Source organism: Myotis yumanensis, unplaced genomic scaffold (assembly GCF_028538775.1).
Source record: "Myotis yumanensis isolate MYYU_CA2020_CCGP unplaced genomic scaffold, mMyoYum1.0.hap1 SCAF_15, whole genome shotgun sequence".
In the NCBI taxonomy this organism is placed as follows: domain Eukaryota; kingdom Metazoa; phylum Chordata; class Mammalia; order Chiroptera; family Vespertilionidae; genus Myotis; species Myotis yumanensis.
In genome coordinates this window covers 53,539,663-53,549,832 of record NW_027223766.1, presented here as the reverse complement: position 1 = coordinate 53,549,832, position 10,170 = coordinate 53,539,663, and the positions used below count along the sequence as shown (strand labels likewise).

At 68.6% G+C, this 10,170-nt stretch overlaps 2 protein-coding genes across 2 annotated transcripts; both read left to right on the top strand.

Annotated features, from left to right (window-relative positions):
- The first annotated feature begins 1,110 nt into the window (after positions 1–1,110).
- Positions 1,111–3,380, top strand: LY6K (lymphocyte antigen 6 family member K). Its single transcript, XM_070392492.1, has 3 exons — positions 1,111–1,203; positions 2,459–2,560; positions 2,954–3,380. The coding sequence occupies exons 1-3, from the start codon at positions 1,125–1,127 to the stop codon at positions 3,313–3,315; spliced, it is 543 nt and encodes a 180-aa protein (XP_070248593.1). The 5' UTR covers positions 1,111–1,124; the 3' UTR covers positions 3,316–3,380.
- A 1,434-nt stretch (positions 3,381–4,814) lies between these two features.
- Positions 4,815–7,427, top strand: GML (glycosylphosphatidylinositol anchored molecule like). The gene is made up of 4 exons (XM_070392494.1): positions 4,815–4,869; positions 5,323–5,397; positions 5,867–5,974; positions 6,971–7,427. Exons 2-4 carry the CDS (start codon positions 5,343–5,345, stop codon positions 7,267–7,269), a joined length of 462 nt encoding a protein of 153 aa, XP_070248595.1. The 5' UTR covers positions 4,815–4,869; positions 5,323–5,342; the 3' UTR covers positions 7,270–7,427.
- The last annotated feature ends 2,743 nt before the right edge of the window (positions 7,428–10,170 follow it).

Below are 10,170 nucleotides of genomic sequence, written 5' to 3'. Positions count from 1 at the left end.
GAACCCGGACCTCCCGTCCGCAGGCGACGCCCTCCCGGGAGGCCAGGCGAGGACTGTTCTCCCAGCGGAGCCGACATCTTTGGAGCTTTTGTCACCGCAGGGAGCGCGACCCGACCCGTCACTGTCCCCTGGTCTCCACCACGCGGTGCCCGCCCTTCCAGAACCTTCTCCCCCCCAAAGCGCCCATCCTTCCAGAACCTTCTCCCCCCAAAGCGCCCGCCCTTCCGGAACCTTCTCCCCCCAAAGCACCCGCCCTTCCGGAACCTTCCGCCTCCAAAGCGCCCACCCTTCCAGAACCTTCTCCCCCCAAAGCACCCGCCCTTCCGGAACCTTCCTCCTCCAAAGCGCCCGCCCTTCTGGAACCTTCTCCCTCCAAAGCGCCCGCCCTTCTGGAACCTTCTCCCCCCAAAGCGCCCGCCCTTCCGGAACCTTCCGCCTCCAAAGCGCCCGCCCTTCCGGAACCTTCTCCCTCCAAAGCGCCCGCCCTTCTGGAACCTTCCGCCCTTGAGAGTGGGAGCCTGGCCTGGGCAGCTGAGCGCGGGGCCTTCTGGGAGCGGCATCCTGGGGGCGGGGCCTCGGGCCCAGCGGCTCCTGCAGCGCATGCGCCGCTTCTGGAAGGTTCTGCCTGGGCTTCGCAGTTCAGGCGCCACAGGGACCAGGTAGGTGGGGCCCGGGGAAGCGCTGCTCGGCCTACAGGAGCCCCGGGTGCGGGGCGGGGCCTCCCCAATCCCGGCCACGGGCCACGCGGGCCACCCGGTCCCGGACTGCAGGGCAGGGGTGCTGGTGAGGAACATTCCAGAAGGAGCAGGACCTCACCGCAGGGACCTCAAGCTTCCTTGCCCCAGGCTCCGCAGGCGCCCTGTGGGGGGACCCCGCGATGGGCGGGGAGGAGTCGCAGGGGGGACAGGAAGGGGCAGGGGTGCGGGGAAGAAGGGGGTGCGCGGAAGAAGGGGGTGCGCGGAAGAAGGGGGTGCGGGGACGGGCGCTGCGGGTGGACACGGGCCCGGGCTGTCCCGGGTGAGGAGCAGGGGGCGGGCCCTGTGTCCATGGCAACAGGCTTTGACGGACACCTGGTGCCGGCGCTGACCGTTCGGCCTGCTCTGCCAGGGCCGGCTCCGCGGGACATGACGGTGCTCCTCGCCCTCCTCCTGGCCCTGGGGCTGCCGCGGGCGGAGACCAACGCCACCGGCACTGGGCGGCAAGGTGGGTCCTGCCGGGACCGGGACCGGGACCGGAGCGGGGCCCGCAGCGCGAGGGGGCCTGTGGGCTGGGCGCTGGGCGGGTGCCGGGCGGACACCAGAGCCCGGGGGTCTCTGTTCCCAGAGCGGCAGGGTGCGAGGGTGCCAGGGGTGTGGGGAGGGTGCTCCTGGGTCAGGAGTGGGTGCATGTCCGCGTGAGGGGAGCAGGAGGAAAGACCAGGAACTCGGCGGGGTGCGCGGGGGAGGGGCCCCGGGGAGGGGGGAGGGGGAGGGGGATGGGCCCCGGGGAGGGGGGCGGGGAGGGGGTCGGGGGATGGGCCCCGGGGAGGGCGGCGGGGGGAGGGGGGGAGGGGGATGGGCCCCGGGGGAGGGGGGGCGGGGAGGGGGGGGGAGGGGGGCGGGGAGGGGGTCGGGGGATGGGCCCCGGGGAGGGGGGCGGGGAGGGGGGAGGGGGAGGGGCCCGGGGAGGGGGGCGGGGAGGGGAGGGGCCCGGGGGAGGGGGGCGGGGAGGGGGGAGGGGGGCGGGGAGGGGGTCGGGGGATGGGCCCCGGGGAGGGGGGCGGGGAGGGGGGAGGGGGAGGGGCCCGGGGAGGGGGGCGGGGAGGGGAGGGGGGATGGGCCCTGGGGAGGGGGGAGGGGAGGGGGTCGGGGGATGGGCCCCGGGGAGGGGGGCGGGGAGGGGGGAGGGGGGCGGGGAGGGGGTCGGGGGATGGGCCCCGGGGAGGGGGGCGGGGAGGGGGGAGGGGGAGGGGCGCCGGGGAGGGGGGCGGGGAGGGGAGGGGCCCGGGGAGGGGGGCGGGGAGGGGGGGAGGGGGGCGGGGAGGGGGGTCGGGGGATGGGCCCCGGGGAGGGGGGCGGGGAGGGGGGAGGGGGAGGGGCCCGGGGAGGGGGGCGGGGAGGGGAGGGGGATGGGCCCTGGGGAGGGGGGAGGGGAGGGGGGTCGGGGGATGGGCCCCGGGGAGGGGGGGCGGGGAGGGGGGAGGGGGGGCGGGGGAGGGGGTCGGGGGATGGGCCCCGGGGAGGGGGGCGGGGAGGGGGGAGGGGGAGGGGCCCGGGGGAGGGGGGGCGGGGAGGGGGAGGGGCCCGGGGAGGGGGGCGGGGAGGGGGGAGGGGCCCCGGGGAGGGGGTCGGGGGATGGGCCCCGGGGAGGGGGGCGGGGAGGGGGAGGGGCCCCGGGGAGGGGGTCGGGGGATGGGCCCCGGGGAGGGGGGCGGGGGAGGGGGTCCCTGACGCCGGGGAGCCGGCCGTTCCCCCTCCAGCCCGGCTGCAGTGCCACTCGTGCGAGGAGTTCTACACGATGAGCTGCGCGAAGGCCACGGAGTGCAAGGCCGGCAACCAGTACTGTGTCACCGTCGTCGTGAGTAAGTGGGGCGGCGCCCTGAGCAGCAGGCTGTGAGCTGTGGGGCCGCTCACAGGGGGTGACGGCCCGTGCGGCCCACCAGCGCCCTGACGGAGCCACACGGGGCTGGCCCACCCCAGCCTGGCAGCCAGCGGCTCCGGGAGGCCGGCTCCGAGCCCGGCGATGGCTCCACGCCTGTGCGCCCAGGGGGTCAGCGCGCGCGTCCCCGGACCAGGGCCCGGCACGGGGCGGCGACACCCAGCACACGGCGCCGCGCCCCACGCAGCCTGCCCGCCGGGCGCCCTCCGTGGCCTCTGGGTGGGTGAGGCGCCCGGCGGCCGGGGGGCAGGGACCCGGAAGCTGTCGGCGCCGCTGCCGGCGCTCACCGGCTCCGCCCGTCCCGGGTTCCCGCCAGGAATGCTGGTCCGTTTCTTCTACGTGTCCAGGCAGTGCACGCAGTACTGCCCGGCCGTCCGGCCGTCCGACATGCTGCCCTACAAGTCTTACGTCCTCCTGAAGCCGATGCCGTTCCTCTACGCCTCGTGCTGCCGGACGCCGCTGTGCAACACCGACTCGCCGACCATCAACGACACCGAGTGGCTCTACTACCGGGAGGCGGGGGGGCGCCGGCGGCCTGCGCAGCGGCGGGGCCGGGCCGGTGCTGCTGGGGGCCCTCGCTGCCGCGTCCCTGGGCCGCGGGACTGTCCTGAGCGCGGCGCCAGCTCCCAGGAAGCCCCTCCCCGGGCTGGGGCTGTGGCATTAAACTTGTTTCCCTGACGGATGCTGGTCTGGTGGTCTGACTTCCGAGGGGCTGGGAACCGAAGGTCGGGCCCGGGGCTGCCGGTGGCAGTGGTGCTTACAAAGGGGGAGCCAGCTTGTGGGGGGACACACGTCACCGCCGCTCAGGATGCAATATGGGAAGTAGGACGGGAATAGGAGACATTCTGCTCATTCCTTTTTACTTTTTAAAAATGTGTTTTTATTCCTTTTTTAGAGTGAGGAAGGGAGAAGGGAGAGGCTGACACATGGTTGTGAGTAAGCAGTGACGGGCTGCCGCCTGCACGCCCCGTACTGTTGTCTGAAATGGAGCCTTGTGGCTCCATTGCTGGTGGCCGGCAGCCTCTTTCCTCTCCTCACCTGCCAGCGCTGCAGGAAGGGGGGGCTGCAGTACCTCCGTGAAGAGTAGCGTTCGGAGGCTCTGGACTTTGGGGTTCACGGGGTCAGAGCAGGAAGCTGAGTGCGGGGAGGAAGGACCCCTGGTGGGGGTAGGGCGTCAGCCTGGGACCCTGTCCTGATGAGGGAGACGCTGCAGCTGCTCGTCCTTAGCTCGTCCTCCCAGATCCCAGGAGTCAGGAGAGAACGGGACTCTACTGCACGAACTTGGGCTTCACCCCCAGTGTCCCCAGAGTGGGGACACCCCATTCTCCCCCGTGCTCTGTCCTGCCTCCCGACCTGGGGCCGGGTGGAGAGCACTGGGCCCACGTTGTTCACACGTGCGTTAACGTGCACCCGTGCCAAGAGGGCCAGTCAGGCTCCAGTTCTGCAGGGATCAGTGCTTCTCCCTGAGTCGGGTGGACTCGGGGTGGGGTGGGCAGCCGGGGAACCCTCCAGAAAGAGTCTCCGTGGCCCAGAAGGCGGCAGGGAGGGCAGGCGGAGGGGTGTCCTGTGCCATCCCCGAGGCGCACGGAGGAGGCGGCTCTGTCCCATCTGAACCTGCACCCTGCGCCTCAGCCTCGGGGACAGGAGGGCGGCCCCTGTGCGTGGCCGGCAGCCCCAGCGGGAGCGCATTGGTGGCCTCTGTTAGGCCCCGTGTGCTCACCCTGCCCCACACCTACTGCCCACCCGCTCAGCTTGGGGAGCAGCCCGGGCTGGCGGGGAGGGGGGGGCAGCGGGGCGCTGCGCGGAGGCGCAGAGAAGCAGGGCACCGGGCAGGGCGTCCCCGACAGGAGGCGGGGTGGGCGAGGAGGGGGTCACTTTCCAGGCCTGGGCAGTAGGAGACGGGGCATCACCCGAGGGCGCGGGGGTCGGTGCCGCGCCGGTGCCCGGACAGCCTCCTGGGAGGTCCCTGCGGATGAGGGCAGAGGGGGAGCGCGGGACGAGGGAGGGGGCCGGGCTTCCTCCGGTGCAGACCGGTGCCCTCTGCTCCCGGAAGTGCCGCGGCCCAGCCAGGAGCAGGGGTTGGTGGTGCGAGCGCGGGTACTTCTGGGAGCTCAGGCTCCCTGGGGGCGGGGTCTACAGAGGCCCCACTGGCTCCCATCATGCTTCGCGCAGCTTCTTGAAGGTTCTGCTTCATTCCCATGACAGTTGGGCCAGCACAGAAGGTTTCATAAGGTCAGGAGCTTTGGGGGGCGGGGTTCTAGAAGGGCAGGAGCTTTGGGGGGCGGGTCCCATAAGGTCAGGGCGCTTTGGGGGGCGGGTTTCTAGAAGGGCAGGAGCTTCAGGAGGTGGGTTCCATAAGGTCAGACGCTTTTGGGGGGGTTCTAAAAGGGCAGGAGCTTTGGGGGGTGGGTTCCATAAGGTGAGGCACTTTGGGGGGTAGGGTTCCAAACGGCTGGGAGCCTGTGGGTAGAAGGGAGGTGTGGAAGGTTCCAGAAGGTCTGGGTGCATCCTGGGTGGGGTCCGGAGGCCCAGACCTCAGCCTTGGGTCAGGGGTGCGGTCCTGGGGGCAGCCTTGGGACAGGAGCCCAGCATAGGGGTCATCAGCCTGCCCAGCTCCAGCCCCGCCCCTGCCCGCCTCCCCCTCCCCCTGCTCCGCCCACCTGCGCCCTGGCCTCCTGCCCACAGGTCGGTCAGTCCTGCCCGCGATGCTGCTGCTCTGGGCCCTGCTCCTGTCCGGGCTGCATCTGGGGATGAGCGCATGTGAGTGCCCGCCCCGCCACCTCTGAGGGAGAGGCCCCCCCATGGACCCTGGTCCTGCGAAGGTTGGGGTGCGGTTCCCACCCTTCGCCAACCGGGAGCCTCTGGACCCCGAGACAAGAGGGATGTATTGGGAGGGAACTTGGTCTGGGGCCGCGCCCCAGAGTGGAGCCTGTGGGGCTCCACTCAGGCAGGCAGCAGGGGTGCCGGGTCCAGGGAGATCTGGGGGTACTGGCCTCTGAGGGGGCCGCACCCCCGGAGCAGAGGTCTCCGGCTACCCTGCGGGGTTCCCTGGGCCTGCCTCTGGGAACAGGTGCACTCCCGCTGGACTTGGCTGCGCCCAGGGAGCTGGTCCTGCCCAGCCTCGCAGCCCGCCCAGGGCTGAGCCCTGCGCACCCCAACCTCAAGGCTGAGAGAGGGGCGGGGCGGGCAGGCAGGCAGTGCTGGTGCAGGAGCGCCCCTCTCTCCTCAGTCACCTACAGCCTGAAATGCTACGAGTGTTCGGCCATCAACACCTTCCAGTGTTCGACTCTTACGACCTGCGAGTACGAGATCAGGCGTTGTATGACCGTCTCCATCCGTGAGTGCCCCCCGCCCCCCCCCGCCCCCCCCGCCCCCCCCCCCCTGCACACGGGCCACCGCGGCACGTTCAGGGCAGAGCCAGGCGGCTTGGGCTGCGCAGCCCTGGCCCTGCCTGCTCTGTCCGGTCCCAGCGGCATGTGCTCAGGCACTGGTGGGCCCCCGGGACAGCAGTGGGAGCCGCACCGCAGAGCCACGTGCTGGGAGGGCGGCTGGCAGTGGACATGCTCCCAGGGTCCCCAGAGGCGGCTGGGAGTGAGGCCGAAGCTCCAGGCCTCCACCTGGTGCCCCCTGAGGCCAGGCGGTTCCTCGTGCCCCAGTGACTCTGGTCTCCGGAGGCCGACCAGCTGCCAGGCCAAGGAGCGGCCGCCCTCTGGCCTCTGGGATGACACCTGCCCCCCAGGAGGCCAGGCGCGGGGGCCGGAGCAGAACCTGACGTCCAGGGAGCTTCTCTTTGTCTCTCTGTCTCCCTTCCTCTCTCTGTCACCAGTGAACATATTCTCGGTGAGGGCAGAGCAGAGGGAACGGGGCATTTCATCGGTGTGGCTGCATAGCGAGCCCAGCACTATCTGGGGGCCGAGCGGAGATGCTGGCCGCCCGGAGGGCACACCTGCAGGACCAGTTGCTGGTGGAGTCCCCGATCCTCTGGAGGACTTGGATCTTCTTTCCCAGTCAGGAGTTCTAGCCGGTGTGGTTCAGTGGTTGGGCACCGTCCCAGGCACCCAAAGGTTGCGGGTTCGATTCCTGGTCAGGGCACATACCTGGGTTGGGGGCTCGATCCCCATGAGGGGGTGTGCAGGAGGCAGCCGATAGATGTTTCTCTCTCCCTCTCCTTCCTTCTCTCTGTAAAAGTCAATTTAAAAATTAAAAGAAAAAGAATTCTAGCAACGTAGTGACATCTGTGGTGAGGCTGTGGGCACGGCACAGTCCCCGATGGGAGCGTGAGCGTGCCTGGTGTTTACAAGCAGAAAACGTGAAGCGGTGGTTTCCTTTCCAGGCCTGAACTCCCGGGAAGTGCTCGTGTACAAGAACTGCACCAACAACTGCACGTTCGTCTATGCGTCCGAGATGCCGCCCCCAGCACCTAAGGTCCTGAGGACCAACAGCTTCTACTGGGTGAGGTGCTGCGGCGTCATGAGCTGTAACGTGGGGGGGCCCACCAACATGGAGCGGGACATCCTTCCCGACCAGACCATCGAGGAGGAGCTAGAAGGGGCCGTGCGCCTGGGGGCCGGGGGGCTCTGGGGGATCCTCCTGAGCTGCGCCTCCATCCTCGTGAGCACCGCCCTGACATGAGAAGACCTTGCCTCAGTGACCGGGTCCCCCCCGCCCCCCACCCCCATTCCTCTGAGCAAGTTCACTCCCCTTTGCTGTCTTGTGAGCCAGAGACCCTGACCCTCAGGCCCCCACTGGCCAGTTGCCATTCACAGCGAGTCACCCAGTTGCAGAGAGAAATAAAGGGCTTCTGTGGAGCTGGTGTTGAGAAGCGTGCTTCCCTCTAACATCCCGCACACAGGCCACACTTTCTCCCAACAAAGCCCAGCAGCTGCAGGGAGGGTGTCCTGGAACAGGGTCCCAGCTGCGCAGAGCTCAGGCCCCTCGGCCCCTCGCTGTCCTGAGGGTCTGGGCTGGGCAGCCGAGCAGAGCCTGTGCCTGGCGCCAGGGCCACTGCCCTGCGGACTGCCCTGCGTCCCTGTGTGGGTTACCCAGCTCTGCAGGAACTGGTCGTGTTCCCGCAGTGACAGCTGAGTAGGGCAAGGGACCCCAAAGCCGCTGCGATGGCCTGGAAACCCGGGGAGTCTGGCTGCTGCCGCCACTGCGGCCTCCTGCTGCCTGCCTCCCGCCAGTTCTCTAAATCGCTGCCTGACTTTAATTCTGGGACCACAGCCACAGCACAAACTCAGCATCTAACAGGGTGGGACTCGGCATCTTAGCATGTTCACCAGGTGCAGCCATCACTACTCAGGGCAGGACACTTTCACCCCAGAAAGAACCCTGCCTCAAATATGCAGCCCCCCTGCTCCCCAGCCGGGCACTGGGCTGGGCAGGTTCCCAGGAGCCATGTCTGCAGGGGAGGAGGGTGGAGAGAGGTGGGAGAGGAAGCACCACTCCCAGCAGGACCAGCGGGGAGGACTCCCATGGAGGTGGAGACGCCCAGAGTCACCCTGAAGGCAGGAAACGCAGGGGCGGTGTAAAGGCACCCACCTGAGTGGGGCTCTCAGCCCGTGGCCCTGAGGCCTGCGGCAGCCTCTCCAGGGCGGTGAGGGTCAGAGCAGGAGGCGAAGTGCCTGCGGGGGAAGGAGCCCTGGCGGGGGTAGGGCATCAGCCTGGGACCTGTCCTGATGAGGGAGACGCTGCAGCTGCTCGTCCTTAGCTCGTCCTCCCAGATCCCAGGAGTCAGGAGAGAACGGACTCTACTGCACGAACTTGGGCTTCACCCCCAGTGTCCCCAGAGTGGGGACACCCCATTCTCCCCCGTGCTCTGTCCTGCCTCCGGACCTGGGGCCAGGTGTGCAGCACAGCCTCAGCATTCTGGGCAACCCCGGCCTTTCCTGCAATTAGGATTTGGGGTGTGGGGACACCTCTTCTCCAAAGCCATGCGCGGCTCCCAGGCCTAGGACCGGAGCACGGATTGGCCCGGGGTGTGCGGTGCCAACTCTGCGTCAGTGCGCAGGGCAGGTGAGCAGGTGACAGCTTGGGCTCTGACCCGCAGAGGACCCCGCAGAGGGGGTCTCTGGCCGGGGTCTCCGATGGGGAGGATGCCGGGGTCTCAATGCTCATTGAAGGATGGGTCTGGGGAAGGAGGCTCGGTGCAGGGGCTGGAAATAGGCACGGGGCGCGCTCGCCCCTCCTGCGCCCCTAGCGGCGGGGCCAGGCACTGCCGCGGGCTGCGATTAAAGGGTGTGCTGAGCAGAACCCGGACCCAGGCGGCTGGGCTGGGAGGGAAGGTGGAGGCGAGTCTGTTACTGTTGCAAACGGTAGACACCCAAGGTCTGGGAGAGATTCTAAAATCAGGTGTGAACACGAACCAAGGAAATCGCGTTCAAAAAGGATCCGACCCGGCCCGCGTGGCTCAGAGGTTGAGCGTCACTGGTTTGATTCCCGGTCAGGGCACAGGCCCAGTTTCTGGCTCCATCCCCAGTGTGGGGCGTGCAGGAGGCAGCTGATCCATGATTCTCATCATTGATGTTTCTCTCTCCCTCTCCTTCTCCTTTCCTCTCTGAAATCAATTAAAATAGATTTATAAAAAATGGATCCAGGGTCCCCAATGGGGAGCCCCTGCACAGTCCCCTGACAAGCAGAGGCAGCTACATTGGGGCTCCAGCAGGAAGAGGGGAGTTCCTCCTTGCCAGCCAGCCCAGCGGGGGCCAAACCCTCGCCAGGACACCCAGACTCTCCAGTTCCCGCCCACAGGCCTTGGGGCTCAGTTCAAAGCCCCTCCCACTTCCTCCTTTTTCTCTGTAAACTTCCACCTGTGTTTGCAGAACTCAGTTTTTGGGATAGCATGCTTGTTCCGGATTACACTTCTCTGCTATTCCCTAGCAAACCCCAAATTAGACTGGGTGTGTGGGGCAGGCTGGACTGTCCCAGGCTCACCCTGCAGGCCCCCGGCTGCTGGGACACCCCGTTTATCCAGTTTGCCACCTCCTGGGTCCTGGGGAGTATCAGCTGCCCACGCTCAGGAACATGCGCGTCCTGCATCCTGGCTCCTTGCTGCCCAGACAGCCACCCCCGGGGACCCCGAGAAAATTACCCCCGCTCTCCTCCCCGACCCAGCGCCTCCTCTTAGAGGCTCCAGGAGGGAAGTGGGCAGGCGGCTCCTGTGCGGGCGCACGCAGAGGCCGCACCCTGAGACAGCACAGCGAGGCTGACCCTCTCCCAGCTGCAGGGGGCGGGAGGCAGAGGGCAGGCTGGGGCAGAAAAACTCCCAGCAGCCCTGCTGCTCAGGCCACTGGCTTCCCACCAGCCGGACACCCAGCAGCCAGGCCCCTGGCGAGGTGCTCTGTGTCCTGAGCGGGCAGGTTCTCCTCTGTGTCCCCCACATGCTGGTCACAGGTCTGAGACTAGGACAGCTTCCATGGCCAAGGCTCAGGCTTCACAGGGGACCAGGGCGGGACTCAGAGTGTGACCAGGGTCAGGGCTCAGAGTGTGACCAGGGTCAGGGCCCAGAGTGTGACCAGGGTCAGGGCTCAGAGT